This window comes from Brachyistius frenatus, unplaced genomic scaffold (genome assembly GCF_029030835.1).
Source record: "Brachyistius frenatus isolate BFR_SWC_R1_liver_20210118 unplaced genomic scaffold, ASM2903083v1 Contig_34, whole genome shotgun sequence".
NCBI classification, from domain to species: Eukaryota; Metazoa; Chordata; class Actinopteri; family Embiotocidae; genus Brachyistius; species Brachyistius frenatus.
The window spans coordinates 517,778-536,984 of NW_027210633.1; the positions used below are offsets into that span (position 1 = coordinate 517,778).

At 40.0% G+C, this 19,207-nt stretch overlaps 1 protein-coding gene across 1 annotated transcript; it reads right to left on the reverse strand.

The window, feature by feature from the left end:
* Nucleotides 1–403: 403 nt before the first annotated feature.
* On the reverse strand, nt 404–18,957 carry LOC138622064 (moesin). The gene is made up of 13 exons (XM_069700524.1): nt 18,716–18,957; nt 9,167–9,250; nt 8,829–8,924; nt 8,422–8,696; nt 8,253–8,336; nt 7,456–7,602; nt 7,268–7,364; nt 6,994–7,157; nt 6,177–6,307; nt 5,790–5,950; nt 5,562–5,654; nt 3,841–4,071; nt 404–2,969 (listed from the first exon to the last, which is right to left on the reverse strand). Exons 1-13 carry the CDS (start codon nt 18,725–18,727, stop codon nt 2,805–2,807), a joined length of 1,740 nt encoding a protein of 579 aa, XP_069556625.1. The 5' UTR covers nt 18,728–18,957; the 3' UTR covers nt 404–2,804.
* Between the last annotated feature and the right edge of the window lie 250 nt (nt 18,958–19,207).

The following is a 19,207-nucleotide window of genomic DNA, read 5'->3' on the forward strand; positions in this document are numbered from 1 at the left end:
GTTGTACAGGAGGCCAACGCATTGCTGTCCAGAGTGAATGGAAGGTTAGACGTTTGGTTTATGAGGTGTAATAACTTTGGTATGGAATTAGAAATATAAAATTACACAACAGCCGTGCCTTTTGTCACAAAGACATGCCTCAAGTTTGACGGCTGTGTTCCATCCAGCTTCATAGATACAGAAAGCTGGGTGTCATCTGCATAGCAATAGAAATGCAGTACTTCCTAATAACACTGCCGAAGCGAGGCAAGGGTAAGAAGAAAAGTCTTGGTCCGAGCACAGAAGCATGTGGAACTTCACGCCTAACTTTATGTGCGTTGAAGACGCATCATTGATAAACTAAAATACGAGAAAAAGTTGTAAAAAAAAAAAAAAAAAAAAAAAGGAAGAGAGAAAAATAGAAAACATTTAAACTTGTTTTTATTGGTGAAAGAAGAATTTTAAGCAGAAAGATCTGGTGAATAAACTGGGCAAGGCACTGTCATTTTACAATATTAATTATGTTTCAGTCCTTTCTCTCTTGATACAAATTCAGAGTAGCATCTTTGAATAAATTTGTCACAAACAGCAACTTGAGTTCAAATTAGGCTGCCAATACGTCATACTTCAGGTAGAACACTGTGCAACATTATAAAAGTTACTGTCCAAGGCATGAAAAGGCATCCATAACAGCAACATGTTTAAGCATTTCTACATTTCATTGCATACACAAGACGTATTTGCATTCAATAAAAGACATGAAAAATAAAATAATCAGAAATATCTATCACTAAAATACATTTGCATTCAACTTGCAAAATAGTGTAAATAAATCTTTCAAATACTAATTTCTACAAATCTATGAACAAGCAAAACCCTCCGTATGTCTCAATGCCAAAATAAAATGTGGAACAATGGCACAAGGAAGTATTTTCTGTTCATTTTTATGATGCAAAAATATTTTTTGGCCTTATTCAAAAATGTCTGTTTATGGTTTAACCAGCCTTCATCATTATAATGCACTATGAACAGAGTGTCCTGTAGCGTCTGGTTTTTAATTGGTCCTATGACAGTCTCAGGGGTGTTGCTTGTTCCGTCAGCTTACTCTCACAGCAGGAAACTGCTCAATTAGTTAAAATACTGTATTCAAAATGCTGTTCCTTCTGAACAAAAACTGTTCTTTGACAGGTATTTCTAGATTTCTACAATACAAAAATATCCTCACAGGTGTCTTTTTTACACCGTACAAAATTTTATCACATCTGAAAAATCCCAATTACAAAATACACAAATGTCATTAAATACATACAGAATATCAAAAAACGCATGCATTGGAAAAAGTGCCCATTTGGGACATTATGTTTTAACTCTTTTCTCAAACGTAAACTGTGATTTTCCAGTGCATGTCTAATGAAATCATTTTAGTTGTGATGCATTTTACTACTTTACTGTGGGAAGAAGTAGTATTCTGTAAAGAACTGATTAAACTACAACTTTCACCTTTACAGATGACCATATTGGCATTTGTTCACCAACAAAAGCCAACTTTACATGTGACAATTACAGTGTAATTCCTTATGCTGTAAATCAATGCAGAAATGTATTTTGATAATCAAACATCATCATCACTGATAAGCAAAATTAACATGAAAAGCAGGATAGAAATCTTAAAGGTACAGTAAAATCAATTATGTATGTCCTCACCAGTTATCTAAATTGAATACTGTGTTCATTGAAATCAAACGTGCAACTTTGAAAAATGTGACAACTGACATTTTCTACAGGTTTGGATCAAATTAATTAAGATTAATAAACTTAGCATGTAAAATGTCAACCCTACTTCTTCGGTGGTATATGGAGGGTAAAAAGGGTCCTTTACTGGCACTTGATGTGCATCAGATGCTTCGTAACACAGATGCAACCTTCTCCTTTCACGCATGAGCATGAGACAAAGGCAATTTGTGGCTAATACATTACAATCTTATATTCAGATGGGTTCAAAAATGATCTACAGATTAGAAATTTTTCTCTCCAAGTTTTAAAGGACATTTGTTTGCTTGAGTTTTAACAGCAACTTTTACTGTGAAGCCTTGAAGCTGCAACCTGGCTTAAAGAAAAATGCAAAAACAGACAAAAACTTCTAAATGAAAATGATCTTTAATATCACATTGTGAGTGGGGTGTGAATACTGCATGATTTGTAACAGTTGGCAGATTTTGAATACAGTCAAATGAAAAGTAAATGAACTGTAAATTTGCAAAAGAAATAATACTGTTCTCATGATGCTCCATGCTGACACTTCAGATATGTATTTGCTTACGTGGAACACGGTGCAATTGGGTTTAAAACTACAGGAATGCATCATGGGAGAAATAGCCTTGTCTGAAAAATCCAGGTTGCTGTGAAGAACCGTTGCGCGTGTACAGCAGGAATGTGTCTACGGCATTTTTTTTAAACTGCTAAGGCTTTTATTCTGAAATCATGACACAAAAATGTTAAAGAATTACATAAGAAATTAAAAATGCTTTTTCAATGTGTCATGAAATAAGTCATGAGCCCATCACTAATATGCTACATAAACCCCTTGAGAGGAATGTACTAATAAAATACAGTATGTCCCTTTTCAACCAGTGACTTGCCTAAATTCAAAGTTAGGAATGATAACAAATGGAATTTTCCAGATCCATATTTGTACTTGAGCAGCCGCGTCATGTCGTGGATCTGATTTGTTTGGGTATAGAGAAAACAGCTTGAGTGAGGCAGGACTGCAGTCCAGGCAGAAATGGCCGGACCGGGTGGGCTTGTAGCATCACCGAACGCACACATCACATGCATTCAAACTCGTCGATGCGCTGTTTGGTGTTTCCTGACCGGATCTGTCTGAGGGTCTTGTACTTGTCTCGTCCTGCTTTCATGTTCTCCGCGTGGATCATGTCGTTCACTGTTTTCTTGGTCTCGTCCCGAGCGTTGGCCAGCTCCGAGCTTAAAGCCTGCAAATACAGTCATCGCAGCATCAGCACCATGTTACAATTTACAGATGAGACTTTGTCTTATCGCTGAGTGTGCATAATGTTCTAAACATCTTAGTGTTTCACAGCTGTTTCTGAGACAGTTTTACCTGCCTGTAAATTTAAAACATTTCTTCTCTAAGTCATCTGCCTCACCTTCCTAACTTCTTTTGTCATTAAGATAAAGCTTATGCATACGTTCAAAAAGGAAGGTATTTCACCTTGCGCTATGGTTTAATTCCACCTCGATGAACTAATCCTGCTGTGTTGTTTTATCCATCACTTGCGCTTGTCCAATGATTTTTTTTTTTTTTTGCGCGTGTTTTTCAGACCAATCAGTCTCTGGTCCCTGTTCTTTAAATAACCTAGTAATTCTGCCATTCTGCCTTTCAGACCTTCTAATACGCAACCCTTCTCCTCCCCATGTCCACCTCTTCCAGTCACCACCAGTTTCTAGTCTCCGGTGGTCCTGACCTATCACCCCTGCACTTCACCAGAGTCATCACCCCTGTACTTCACGCAGCCTCACCGTTGAGCCAAAAATTTCTTGAAACAATCCGTCTCATATCAATAAACCCTGTTATTCCCTAACAAATAATCTCTCCTGATTTAAATGGCTTTACGAAGGTTTTAAATTCAAATAGGAGATGAAGACTTTTGCCTGGATTCATCGTATTGGTCTACTTTATAACAAGTTTGTTAGTGTGTTCATGTTACTTGGATTGGACTGAGAGCCACATTCTTTCTTTTTAGTTGATTAAATGGTATTTCAAACACACATATGTGTCTGACGTTAGCCCTCTGATTCAATGCTTTGCTGACTGATCTTCATGAAATACGAGCGAGGACTTACGAGTAGATGTTTCTGCAAGCGTTCGTTCTTCTCAGCCTCGGTCATGCGCTCCTCCTCGCTGCGGTCCTTGTACGTGACGGCAGACGTGAACTCGGCGCTGGCCTCGGCGCTGCTCTCGTCGTTCTCGTCGTGCTCGTTCTCGGCGTTGAGGGGCTCCTGAATGTGGGCTGACATCACTTTGTTCTTCAGCTCTTCTTTGGTCTTCTCCAGGTCCTCCTGCACCGTGGTAGCCTGAGGGAACATGGAATGATGGTGAGGCGATTGTGCGATACACCGACACGGCTCACTACCACACCTTTGCAAAGATGATGGGACTGTAACGTCTGAGAAGTGACCCGAATTTAATGTCCAATAAAACTGACAACGGTTGGTTTTCGTTTTATTTTTTCCTCTTAATTCTCTGTCCCAAAAAGGCAGAAGTATGGAAGGGCACAGACTGCACAGACAAACTGTGGCTACCAGAATCAAAGCCGAAAAATGTACAGAAAGTAAGAGAACAACTGACGTCCATTCAGACTGATTGATGTATTTTCCTCTTAGCTGTATCCATGGTTTTTCTGCCTTTATTTTCTCTCCTTCTATATTTCTTGGATGCTTTTAATAAAAGAAATATACTCAGCAAATACAATAGATATCAGAGTGCTTGTTCTACGAGCTGCTAGAAAGAGCCAGTTTTGAGTACGACTGGTGTGTCAACTGAATGTTTGCCAGAAAAGTTCAACATGGAAACCACCAATTAGCACAGCAGTCATTTATAAACCACAACAATGCAATGGCTCAAAAGAGTTACACAGGATTTCCTTTACATGCAGATAGCTGTCAGTGCCACATAGCCTGAGTCATAGTGCAAACAATGAAGGGTCAGCTGGACTTTTTTTTTCTTTTTTCTTTTACCAAATAAAGACATGAGGCAAGTTAGGTTGCTTTCACCCTTCCCCCAAGGCCACACAACAAAAAGACCCAGGAATGCTTGTCCCCAATGTGACACAAAGGAGGAGCTACATGCTCAGCAGAATATCAGAACTGTGATGATGTTTAACGATGAACCCATTTTTGTGAGTTCGCATTAAAACTTATTCTGAATGTCACATTCACTCATCACTTTAACTCTTATTTATGCTTAGGGTTTTAATTAAAGATTATTTATCAAGTCTTGTCTGTATCGATCAATCATAATATTTTATTAATTAACTTTCTGGTCAAAAAAAATGGCAGAAAATGGTAAAAATGGCAATTTCAATGTCCTAAAACTCCAAATGAACAATTTGCTCATAAATAATACAGACAATCTACTCAACTAAGTAAGTTCACCTTAAGACTTAAAATATTACATTTTCAGTTTTCACAGATACAAAATAATTAGTGCAGCAACAGAGAGATTTGTGTTCATCTTGAGATTCATGGCAATACCTAAAACACGAGTTTTAACCTGAGAGGAGTAAGCTGGCTGTCTGCCTCATTCCTCACCACACGATGGCTGTAAAGCACAAGTTTCAGTTTTGCCTACTGAATGAGGAGGAAGAGGAGAGTGAGCTCTGTGTGGAAATACCCTGTCTACCCTTTTCTTATATAAACAGCCTTTTCAGAGTGATCTGCTCATGAATGATCCACATTTTTAGAGTTACGAAGCAGGATTTTTTTTTTCATGTCATCTGTTCTAAAGAAAGGCACGCTGTAGAAGACACAAGACTATAATATTATGATTAGAAGTAAGACATCACCTTCTGTTGCCACTGCACCGCCTCATCTTCCTTCTTCTTCTTGGCGTCCTCCAGCAGGGAAATCTTTGAAGTCAGATCTGCCAATTCTGTGGCCTAAAAAAAAAAAACATTTTCTTCTTCATATTTATAATTGAAGCATCAAACACATATTTTTGAGCCATCAGAGTTGTACATCTTGTTTAAGTTTCACTTTCTGTGATTAGACAAATAGTTAGTTTGATAACTGACCAGGTGTTCTTGGTTCTTCATCTGGTTCTCGGACTGCTGCAGCAGAGCGTCCTTGGCATCCTCAGCGCTCCTCAGGTCCGTCTCCAGGCGCTCAGCCTCCTCCTGAGCTCGCTTCCTCTCCTGCTCCAACTCCAGAGCCTTGTGTGTTTGCTCCTCCAGCTCTGTGCACACACACGTTCACACACACACACACACACACACACACACACACACACACACACACACACACACACACACACACACACACACACACACACACACACACACACACACACACACACACACACACAGAAGAACTAAAGGTGAGCGTCATGAGAGGACAAACATTGTCACCCTTCATTACTGCTACACCATAAGGTTTTTGTTGAAGTCTGACGGGTTCCTTACCTTGTTGGGCCTTTTTCGTCTGCTCCTCAATCTGCTTTAACTTCTCCATTAATTCCTCCTTTTCCTTTTCAATCTTTTCCTTCTCCTTTTCTGCAACTTCTCTTTTCCTCTTTTCATTCTCCAGCAGAGCTCTGATGGAAAAACAATCAACAAAGAGATGAAGGACGTTTGGATTATTCAGTAATCACAAAGATCTTTCAAAAGTAGAGCCGATTACTACTTTTTTACACGGGGTATTAAAAGATAAAAGAAGTTCAGATCAAAAAGTTCCGAGACTGTTCCTGATGCATGTGAAGGCAGTTCAGCGCAGTAATGCGCATGGAGCAGGGGGAGGCAATAACTTTTGCGATTAAGTTTTCCAAGTTACATTACTTAAATCAGCGCCTGAGTTGCATGTGTTTTTTTGTGAGCAGGTGTCTGAGGGAAAACACTCGGTTAAAATAACCTGAACTGTGGCACAATGAAGATTGGGTTCTCCAACACAACAGTGCACCTGCTGACAGCGTGTTGTCGTGCTCGAAAAAAAGTGCAAATTTCCCACCCGAACGACACAATAATTGGTCGGCTCCACACTATTCGCTGGATTTGGCTCCCCTCGCTAAGACTTCTTTCTGTTCCCCAACATGAGGTTCAAGCTGAAGAGTCACTGTTTTGACACTGTGCAGGAGATGCTGGAAGTGCTTACAAAACACGGCCATCCAGGACTGGAGGTGGTTATTACATATTTGGCCAGAAGTAGTGGGCTAGTTCTGTGATCGAACCCAGATCATCAATATGTGTACCCTTTTCTGACAGCAGCTTGTGAATCTTACTGTACCTCTCCATCTTTTTGTGATTCTTCTCCTCCCTCGCCTGCGCCTTCATCTGCTGCACTTCGATGGTGTCGGGTTTGCGGCGGCGCATGTACAGCTCATGGTTGCCCATGCACAGAGCCAGAATCCTCTTGTTGATCCGCAGCCTTGGAGCGTAGAACACAAAGTCCTACAGTGGCAACATTAGAAAACTTTACCAGAAGTCCTACATAGACCTGTAACAACAGAGCTTATCTCAAATGTAACAAACTGGCTGTCTATTATTAAGAGTTGACATACAGGTGCTTTCTTGTCAATCGGTTTAATGACAAATTTCTTGTCATTGAAGGAGATGTTCCTGATTTCACTCCAAGGAAATCCAATTTTGGGTGTCATCCTGTTGAAGGAACAAAAATTCAGCTGCATTTCATTGCACAGCACTTTACAATACTGCACAGTATACACTACACTGCAGCGGAATCGCTTACTTGTCATTCTGTTCGTAAATGTTGAGACCCAAAGCGTCCACTCCCAACCACAGCTCTGTTCCTTTCTTGTTCTTGATGTTGAAGTAGTTGACTCCATACATCTCCAGGTCTTGAGCAATTTTCAGATACTCCATCATGGAGTCCTCTCTGCAGACAGATAAAAGGCCACTTTAAGTTCATGCTTTTGCAAGTTCAGAGTGAGCACAGAACAAATCAGATGACACAGAGTTCTAGCTGGCATGATTTAGGAATGTGTAAAATATGTGTGCTTAGTGAAATCCCTAAAAGATCACTAGGTGCAATTGTGGTGAAATAATCCATCAAATATATACTTTTCAGGGAGTATTTTGGGCTAGGATTGTTATTTGTTTAAATGTTGTGTTTAATAAAAGGCAAGAAACTACAGTTGATTGTTTTTATGTTCAGATTCATGAAACTGCTGCATTAAAGCTATAAACAATAGCGTTCCCTTTCTGTTGTCCAAAGTGGATGTGCCCTTGTCACACCGAGTTCTGCCTGCCCGCTGAGAACTGCATGCACCTCGCAGCTACAAGGAAAACTACCAGACATAAATGAATTAGGCCTAATGTTTAAGAATTTAAGATTTCTTTGAGTTTTCTTCTGTATCAGGTGAATGAATTCACTAAACATTTATACATTAAAAAAAAAAAAAAAAAACATGAGCGAATTGTTCAGTGTGAAAGATCCACTTGAAATAACCTTTACTTAAAGAGCAAGGGGGAAAACATTCCCTTTTTCATCTGTTTGTGTAAGTGAACATTTGTGCCAGCGGTTACCTAATCATGCCCTTGTGTTCTTCGTGCCACACTTGAATCCTCTCCTCCCACTGGTCCTTGTTGAGTTTGTGTTGATCCAGAACTCTGAGAACATGAGACGTCAAAGGGTCAAAAGTCATTTAGGGTGACGTGTCACACGTTAACTGACTGGTGATAAATCCTGTGTTACCTCTGAGGGAGCAGGTGTTCACCATTCAGATAGCCTGGTGTGTGCACTTCCTTGTTGTAGTCAGTATACTTGGCCTGCACCGCGTAGGAGGCCAGGAGGACGGCTGTCTCTGGAGGGCAGTAGATGTCATCATTTAAGATTCCCTCCTTCACCTGCAGGAAGAAGAGGCGCTGCGTGGCATCCTGGATTAACTCCTCTGAAACATCCTCAGGGAAGAATTTGGCACGGAATTTAAACAGCAGCGGGCTTTCCTTCCTCACATCCTGGGCTGTCACCTAAAATAAAACGTGACACGGGCCAGTAAGGGGAGGTTATACTTCTGTGAACAGAGCCGTGTTCAACAGAGTAATTTGTTCTTTACACAGAAGGTGTTGGAAAGCTGGAAGGCAACATAGAGAAGAGATTACCTTCTTATTGAGCTTCAGCCAGGTAGAGAAACCCTTTGTATCCTGGTACTGAAGTCCAAAGTACCAAACCTCTCGCAGTCCAATGGTCTTCACAACCTTAAATCATAGAGATCTATTATTGACATGCCTCCTCACTTCTGCTCTATAACACATCTATGGACAGAGAATTACAGGCAAAGGTGAAATTTAACATGTCACTTTATCTTATTTGTTTTGGAGCTGCAACAATTAGTCGATCAATCGACGGCTTCATTGACAAAAGAATAACTGCTGTCTCTTCTGATAATCAGTCTGCTGTTTTGAGCTTCACAAATGTGAGGATGAGCTGCTTCTCATACCTGGTCAAAGAGCTGCTTTCCTGTTGTATTGGGCTGAATGGCGAACTCCAGTTCAGCATCCATTGTGGTGACTCTTACACTAATCTGAGGAGCAAAGAAAATTAAAAAAGAATAATTATCTAAATCAACATTTCAGCATTTTAAATTATATACATATATATGTATATATATATATTTATATATATATGTATATATATATAATATAAAGTATGTGATTATACTGAAATTATTATTCCATCTCTCAGCAAAAAACAAGAAATTGGCTTGATTAGAAGACTACCAACAACATAACAACTATTTTGTTAAAAAATAAAGTAATAAATGAATCAAAGAAAGAAGCAAAGAAACAAAGAAACAAAGAAACAAAACAGATTCATATTCACTTCTTTGAGGAGTGAAAAAATTATTGTATCAATGTAAAAATTCTGTGTTCGGTGGGATTTTCAGGATCCAGCCCTTTTAGGTTAGGTTGGGTTAGGTTAGGTAGTTACTTTATTAATCCCCGAGGGGAATTTTTTTTCGCGACAGCAGCATACAGGAAGCAATAAGATAATAATAGAACAATAGAAAAGCAATAAAATAGCAGTAAAAAATATCAAATATCAAATGCACAGTATATACAGTACAGTATATATCTACATATATTATATACAAACAAATGATTTACCCCCACACATAATACCAAAATGCCATCGAAAGCTTTAACTTATATTTAAATGTCATTATATGGAAATCACTTGATGCCTACACTGGAAAAAGCAACAACATCCTTTTTACTTAAAGTATGTGTAGAATTTGAAAACATGTTACAATTATGTGTAAATGTATGTGCACTGTCACATCAGCTGATTTTAGTGCTGGGAAGGTTTGTACAAATTTGGCTGAGCACAAGCAGCAAAGGTGCATCAACAACCCGCAATGGGCACCCTCAGCAGACCACGTGTGTTCCAGAACAAGGTAACGCCACAGTCCAATCGGGCCTGCTATAAACAATCAGCTGACCTCGCCATTGTTACATTTATTTGTTTACTACATTCTGACACCACGAGAATCCACAAAAGTCCAAGTTTCATGTTCCAGCACTGTGTATGAAAAATTTGACAATCTGGCTCTGTCTCAGTATAGAACTTATCTACAGGAAGTAAACCACATCCTGTGGTGGCTGGGCCTTGTGAGGCATGGCTGCTAAACACTCAGCTCTCATGAGTCGTCTATATCCTGTCATGTATCAAGCAACCTGTCAGCTGCTGAATTATGTGCCACAGCAGAATTTCACAAGAACAGCGTGTGAAGGCAGAAAAGTAGGTTGATTTCCTCTTCAGGTGACACACTTTGTTACGGCTAGTTATGGCTTCTGATTGAATGTTTGTGTATTGCAAAACCCCTACGTCACAAGTTAAATACATTTATTTAACCTTTAAGACCCCCTTAAAGAGAGAGAAAAAACATTTTGTACTAAGTAAACTGGTCATTCAGGATTCTCTCATTTTCTCTTTCCTCTTAGAGATGACAAAAACAGCAGCATGCATGTCTGTTGGGAAATAACTGTGCAGGCAGAGGCCCACGCCTGCCCTGAACAACAATGGTATGCATTATTTCCCATTTGCAGGGGCTGATTAGAGTTGCGTTCTTTCCCATCCATGTCAGCAGGACCCCATTTACCGCTCAGCACACTTGCTCCTCTGTCACTTCCTGTCATCTCTAGCAGTTTAAGAGTCGGAGTGTAACCTTCACTCAGGGCCTACGCTGAACACCAACATGACTGTCCAGACGAGAGCCATTAGGACAAAGCCACCTTTAAACTGGCAGTAATGAACACTTTTTTGTATTTGTGCAAATGAGAGTTCTGATCATGGATATCCTACTGGTTTTAAGCAGTTTCACTTCCTGAGTGAGACCGGTTAATCTTGCATAAAAAAGGAACTACGCTCACACATTTTCTGCCTGGTTAGGGCGTGTCTCTCATGGCCAGAATTCAAAAACACTTAGCACACTATTATTAGCACATGCTCAAAAAAAAAAAACCTCTCTGGCCCACGTGTCATGTTTCCATGACTTCTCGGAAACTGCTTTTAACCATACTCCTGAAACTTTGAACAAGCTTTACATTTAGAAGCGAATATATAAGACCTATTTAGTGATACTGTTGTATTTTATAATTATTGGTTTGTTGACTGACCTCTATTATGTGAGGCTTTCTTCAAGAATCCTGTGCTTCACTGACTGCCTGAAATTTCGTGCTACTTCCAAAATTTTCATTTGCTTTATCCCTACTCATATAGCTGTGTCCTACCGACACATCATAAAGGCCTCATCACCTCTGAGCATGACTGACCTTTTGACTTCTCCGACTAACTCATGAACTTATAATACACTGTTGGCCATAATGAAAAGCTCCTCTAACATTTCTGCTAACCGTCAGTCAGTTACACTGATGCTGCAGAGCAACAACACTATGAGTCTATGGCCATGCAAGTGGCTTCTTGAGGCTGTACTCTTGAGTTAAATGCGAGTTGGTCTGATTCAGTGGATGTCAAATATTTACCAGATTGATACATGGATGCAACGAAACAATTGTCCAGCACTGGCACAGCATGGTGGAGACAGACCTGGCTATGCGAGACTAAATGCTAGCATGCTCAGAATGGCACAGCTAATATGCCGATGTTTAGCAGGTGTAACATTTGCCACTACGAGCATAGTGTTAACATGATAACATTTTCTAATTTGCACCAAACACAAATATAGTTGAGCCTAAATGTCATTAGTTTAAGGGTTATCACCGTTATTACAATTCAGTCGGGGTGGGAGTGGGGGGGGTCATGAATGTCTGTACTAAATTTCAAGGCAGTCCATCCAATAACTGTTAATAAATGGCTGAAAATCCACAAATGGTCACAGTGGTTTCAGCTCAATAACAATCTTGTGCCTGTGGAATTACAAAAAAAGGCCATTAAAAAGCAAATGCAATGATGAGTAGTTAACCCGAAGGAGAACCGTGGGAAATAACCTAAAGGAAAAACTACTGAAACCTAAAAAAAAAATTAAAAAGTGTGATTTAAAGATGCTGAGCAGCCTATAGCTGACAAAGTGATGCAAGCACAGTCTTTTTCTACCCCGAGATCTGCTTTGATCAAGCCTTCACTGAATATTTAAAAAAAAAAAAAAAAGATTCACCAAACATTTTACAGACACCACTTGATACGGAGAAATTACATTCACAGGAAGCACTTGATTTCCGAGCATTCGGTCACCCCCCTCACATTCCCACAGCAGCGGTATCTCGGTGTGCTGTTCACCACCACAATCCTTCCAACCCAAGCCAAGATAACAAAGAAGATATCGCTAAGGGCTTTCAGGAGCGAGAAGGAACCAAGCTGGCGACTAACTGCAGCAAAATGCGCGTGACTGACAGTTCAGGGTGACGGAGGAGCGGGACGGTCTCCACCACAGTGTGCCTTCCGCCTGGTTTATTTTATGAGCCAAACGCCGCTGAAACAAAGTAACCGCACGTATGACGGTTGATGTATCTGAGTCATACCATCCATAACAGTATCACAAGGTCAGCGAATAAAGTCAACAATGAATCCTCTTGGTAACCACAGTAACTGTACTGCTGCAGAGGCAACAAAGCTATGGTCGTCTATTTTTCACAATTCACGTTCAACCCAGTCAGGTGGAAAAGCTGTATTGAAATTAAAAAAAAAAAAAAACAGGGCGTTAACAGTTGAAATAATGTGAGACCTATCATGTGTGACGTGCACTTGAAGCCGATAATGAAAGGGGAAATCATGTGAAAAGATGTGTGAGCGAGACAATATACATGCAAAAAACAGTTCAGTCCCTAATAAGTTAAGTTATTGTACTCTGGGTTTGCTCTTTGCAGTCACATTTAGTCCCCCAGCTGTCAGCCAGAACACCTTCGGATGCAACTTATAATGTTCAGTGTTTTTGGGACTCAGAGATTGGAGTTCAACATTTCACCATCCCTTCTATCCTGCTTAGTCTGCTGTTAAGTGAAAATGTGTTTTAAGTTTACAATGAAGAAATGGTACAGCTCAAAGTTCAAACTGGGGGACAGGAAGAGGGAGGTTGAGGAAGAGGTTTCTTTCGATGCCGCACGCACACACACACACACACACACACACACACACACACACACACACACACACACACACACACACACACACACACACACACACAGGGGAGATGGGTTCTTGTAGAGTTGTTTCCCACGACCACTGTTTCTTCCACTTTTAAAATGTCTTATAATGGTATAGAGTTTCATAGTTTGCAGTAAAAACAGCCTCTGTATTGGAGCTGGCTTGATCGTCTTTGGATCCTGCTGTCTGACACTGTCACCTGGCTCCGTCAGCCTTTTGCTGTCAGCTACAATCTTTACTGTGATTATGATCTGCAAACTCTGAAGGTTGGACAAATCTGCGAGCGGGGGTGACTGAGAGACATTGAAGTCATGCGTTTGTTTTAAAATGTAGTTCCAACAAAGCTGGATGACGCAACACGAACAATACTGGATTTTTCCTGTTATTTGCATCTTGGTAAGTTTCGGCGCAATACACGTGTCATACGGTAGTCAATGCCTATTGGTTAAAGGTTGCTCCAAAGTTAACCCGAAGTCTACGCCCATTAGGATGCAATGACTGGAAACAATCCCCGATGGGACAAGGCCAGACCCATATTAACTCAGTAAATGTGGGTCTGGTAATACCAGGCTACTGTAACTTCTCACCCGCTTACAAACCAACATTATGTAAGCCTCCCTACTTACTGATCACAGACTGTTTGATCCCTACTGGCTTTGTCCACCAAGTCCGCTCTGGGTTCAAAGCCATATTCATGTCGACAGAAAAGAAAAATGATAGAGCAGCAACATGGAGCCATTAACACTTGTCTAACTATGTTCTCAAATATACATATCCCCAATACAGCTTTTCATATAATGCCTAATTGTATGTTTCCAGCATAGTTGGCAAAATTCCTGCAGCCACATTGATATAATGGGTATTCAGCCCTACAGTGCAGCACCTCCCCGCTTTACTTGTGTGGTGTAACGATTTGTACTCCTTCAGGTGGATCCAAGCAGCCTCCCAAATTATAGCAGGTCAGTCAGGTAGTTAAAAACCGTTACTAACTGAGGCAGGAGCAGATCGAAGTGATATGTGGGGAACGACTCTGTCATCAGCAGATTGAGACTAGAAACAACTCATAACACACGACTTCGACTGATACAAACCACGAACTCCTCTGTTCGCAGTGTGCGGTAATTAGCTTAACCACATCTTATTGTTGTACAAGACACTAAATTATGAGGAATGCCAAATAACAATCTAAATAAATGATTTACTTCTTCTGTCATCACAACATCTGTTACAATACTGCAGAATCTACAGTGGTAGATCAAATGCTAGGTTCACATTATGAGATTATTTCAACTAAAATAAACCAGACCATTGTTTTGATTCCAACAGCAGCAATAGAAATACAACTAAGATAAAGTCAATGACACAATACTCACATTCAGATCTTTGATTTTCTCCAAACTTTAAAACACAAAACCTTAAACTATGAGCTATGGGTGTAAAACGAACAGAAGTTTTGATTGCAGTTTGCCTACCACGACCACCTCTGCACACTGTTAATCTGCTCTGCTATGTGCACTACATACCCATTTAATCCCCTGCTTGCATACTTCCAGGTCTTTCCATGTACCATGTCTCCATAGACACACTCGTTTTAAACTTTGGTCCTCTTCATAAGAATACTACATGATTTCTAGATGTTTGGGCTGACATGGTAAGTTTTGCTTGAGTTTTGTGTAATACTAATTGTCCGTTTCTGTGTTTGTGAAAGAAAAATGGTTTTAGGACTTAATATAGCAAATTTATTCAAAAGTAGCTGTTTGTCTGCTGTGCCAACACTGACAAGGTTCTATTGTTCAGACAGCAAGCAGAAAAGTCAGAAAAACAAACTGTTGCTGTGGTGAACTGTAAAAAAACAAACTTTTTTTTATTGTTTAGGATTTCAGCCTATTGGTTGGGATTGGTTTTAATAAAATCATTTATCTGTCAGTTTAGTTCTTTAGAAAAGTATTTAAAATGTAATTTTGAGTAAACTGGTGGTACTTCCTCAATAAAACAGCATCAAGTTAACACTTTAAATGAAATAATAGTTATTATACAGCTGTATCAGGATGTAAAATCAAATTAAAGACATAAACACAGGCACACAGCAAACCCTGTACTTGTTGCGCTGCTCTAATGCAATCTAAAGTGGGGCACTGCATCTGAGGACCACGCTGGGGGAAGCAGGGAGGAGAACAGACAGACTGTGATGTGAAAGTCCATATAAGGCTGCAGGCGAGGAAATTACCAGAAAGGAACTGATGTAAGTACAGAAACCTTGAGTCACAACATGACTTCCTTGGGAAGCTGCAGCACTGCCAGGAGGAGTCCAGCAAAGGCTGAGCTCCACAATAATTATTGCTCTTAGTAAAACATGAAGCTTTTTAAAAATAAAAATGTAACTTAAACTCTGGATAAATAAATAATGTTTAAAAAAAAAAAAAAAAAAAACCTAGAACACCAAAACAGTTCATGGAAAACAAAACAAAAAAATGTAAACCATGAATCTTGTACTCTCTGAGCCAGCTCATTGGAGATGTGACTACATGTCAGGAACTTTAATAGAGTGGTGAATCAGTGAGATTAGCTTCCCTTTTTTCATAGGCAGTGTCTGCTGCACCTCCATATGGCGCCACAAGCTTAATGGAAACAGAGAAGTGAGTGTTGCAACACCAGGTCTAAGTTTGAACCATTTCATCAGGGAAATATCACCTTTTGCCAGGTTCATAAATGTCTGATGTGTATAAGCTTTTCAAAAGGGACAGAATAACTTCTCTTGTAGCTCCCTCGTTTATAGTTTTGGTACTGGCAGCACATCACAGGCTGAATATCAGAATATCAGATCCAACAACAGGGGGGAGGGGGGCATATCATATCGCTCATAATTTTATTGGTATAATTTTCAATATAATGAAATCATAATAATGGCATGCCTCTGACCGGTTGACGTGGCAAACATTCTAGTTAAGCAGCTTAATGTTATGACATGCATTATGTGCATAACTTAAATGCACCAATGACAAGCATGGCTGAAAGGGGATATATTTTTATTCCGAATCTTAATCTCACTGAGTTGTTGTTGTTTACAAACTAAAGAACTTGAGAGGTTTTTACTGAATATTTTGAAGGCAAACTGTTATGTTTCTGCTGCATATAAAACTATAACACTTATTTTGTTGCAAAAATATATTCGTAATAATATATTTCTCTCTATTTTGTCATATTATCGAGAACCATCCTGAAATATCATTAAATTATCTTAGAGCCACGTCACCCACCCCTATCTTACAATCGTAAGTTTATTTTGAAAAAAATCCTGATGCCTCCTCTTGACCAGCAGTTATAGTTTTCCTTACTGCAGTCTTTACAGCACTTTCCCTCCATCTGAGGTGTTTCAGGTCCCTTGCTGTTACTGCGGACCCTGCTGCACACATACTGGAGGCCACCACTCTGCTGTTGTTGAGGTTAACAGCGTCTCGGCTGAACATCTGCAGACATGTGGCTCCACGTTTAACTCTTAAGTGAAGGATTAAAAAGGAATGGCGAAAGCATAGTAAACAGTAACAGTTAAAAAAAATAATAATAATAATGTCAGTGCTAATCGGCTTCGGCGTGGAACCGAAAATCTGAAAGCCTGCCTGGTTGAGCTCCACTTATTACAAACAGCAGGGCATCCTTTCTATGACACTGATCAGGAATGTCTCACTGCTCAAATGTATTTTAAACAGCTTTATATTTGTCTTGTGCTAAAAAGTGCATGAGTAAATGTGACAAGTTATTGCTAATAAACAGTTTGTTTTAGGACATACAGTAACAACTGTAAAGTGTACTTCAAAATGCTAATAAGGTTAGAGGAATTCCTTTTAGGAAGGAGAGGGCAGTGACGGCTATTTATGTAAGTTTGAAATGCCAGGCTGCATAACTGTGTTTTTTTTCTGGCAGACAGCTGGAAAAATTATCGAGGAAGTGCCAGCCGAAACAATACTACAGGAAGAGAGCAAGTACAAGACTTAGAGCCATTTGCATTGTATTTCTGTTTCAGATTTAGAAATGTTCCAATCAGGTTTCATGACATGTAAAGTTGCAGTGCTACGTGTATATAATATTATACTTATACATTTACATTACACAGTATTTTGGCCAAGTTACAATTATATTTAGCAGTACTGTATGCTGCCCAAAATATTATAATAATAATAAATCAGAACAACTCAAATACACATAATCTGAAGTCACTCCATGAAAAGAAAATTTGCGTAACAGTGATTTAATGAATCAGTGTCTGCACGGTGACATCTAAATGTCTTTGTGTGCAGTTCACCTTTTTTATTTTAGTAGCATTATGGTCCTTTTACTGTCAGTGTTTCTGAGAACAAACTGTAGATAAGAATGACTGCACACAAATGAATTTTTTTTTATCTTAATTTAAAAAAAGAGCGGTTCAAAACCAAATAATTCAACGCGCGCCTTTGTCAGGAAATAAAAGAGATGGGTTTGAAACCCTTTCCGACTCCGTCTGCCACCGATGAAGGCATGAGCAGACATATTGGGCTGCGCCTTTTATTCTGCTGTTTGAGTTGGTCTTTGTTTGGTGCCCCCTTCTTTGTGCACAGGCTTCCACCGGCACCAGCACAAATCTGTTCAGCTCTGGACGCTTCTTCCAAAAATCACAGCTCAGAGCAAAAAAATAAATAAAAAAATAAATAAAAAATGTGGCCTCTTGGTTCTTATCTTTGAATTATGGCATAATAGATGCGGAGGGCCTCCTCTTGAGTCTCTCCTCCTCACTGCTAAGTTTCCCCCCCCCTGTATTTGCTGCAGATTTGGGCAGCACAGCTGGCCTGACTGACAGTTCAAATCCCTCCCTTGGTGGAGCTGGCTGAAAAAAGCAGGCCTCGGTAGGACTAGCTCGCTCTTGCTACTGCAGGCCCCACACTTCCGCTGCAAAGCGAGTACGAAAAAAATAAAAAATAAAAAAAGAAAGTTTGATTTCGGGCTCTTCGGCTGCAGAGAGATGTTTGTAGTAAAGTGATCATAAGCCTCCCGCAGGCCCCGGACGAAGGGTTTCATTAAAGGCGCTCATTTTTTTTTTTTTTTTTTTTTTACTGAACAACCCGGGCGGGAGCGCGCACGCGCACACACTTAACGGAAAGTACCACCGTGGTCCTCGCGCGAGTTAAACGGATGTAATCGATTTTTATTTATTTTTTTATTATTATTTTTTTTAAAACATCATAATTTGTAGCGGCGACGCGTTAAAAGTTACTTTCGGAGTGTTACCGAGAAGCGAGAGTGAAACACGCAGAGTCCATATACGCGTGTTAAGGAGATAAAGGAGAGAGAGAGACAAAGAAAGGAAGGAGGTTAGGTTTTTACATCCAAACGTTAATGGAGTTTCCATTCTTACCGTTTTTGGCATCTTTCCTTTCGTTTACGTCCGACTCAGCTTTTATATAAAGTTATTAAATAAGACGAGCAGTCAGCGGAAAACTTTTTCCCATCAGAACAACGGCAGACGCCTTCCTGTGTCGAGGAAACAAAACGTTACTTTATTGTCTGAATACGAGGAGCTGACTTCAACCCTGCGCTCCCGCGAGTCTGAGGGTTTCTTTTTTTCTTTTTTTTTTTTCTTTCTTTGTTTCGCCTTAAAGTAAAAAAATAAAAAAATAAAAAAAAATGGACCGGAGCTTGATTTCCTGCTAACGGTACCCCTGACTGCAAAACCACACCCAGGCCGATGACAGGACAGCAGCCAGCCCCAGTGAAAGAGAGGACTCAGGCCAGCAGCTGCAGACTCCGCCCGCAGCCAAGCCGCATCATCATGGCTGCTGCTGCTCGCCTCGCCTCCCTCAGCAGCGACAGCGCTGTCTCTCTCTCTCTCTCTCTCTGTCTCTCTCTG

Excerpts from the sequence above, each read along its gene's own strand:
- LOC138622064 (XM_069700524.1), bottom strand. Across the intron at positions 7,365-7,455 it reads ATTTACGAACAGAATGACAA|GATGACACCCAAAATTGGAT; the intron begins GTAAGCGATTCC and ends TTCCTTCAACAG. Across the intron at positions 2,970-3,840 it reads GCTTGCAGAAACATCTACTC|GCTTTAAGCTCGGAGCTGGC; the intron begins GTAAGTCCTCGC and ends CTGTATTTGCAG.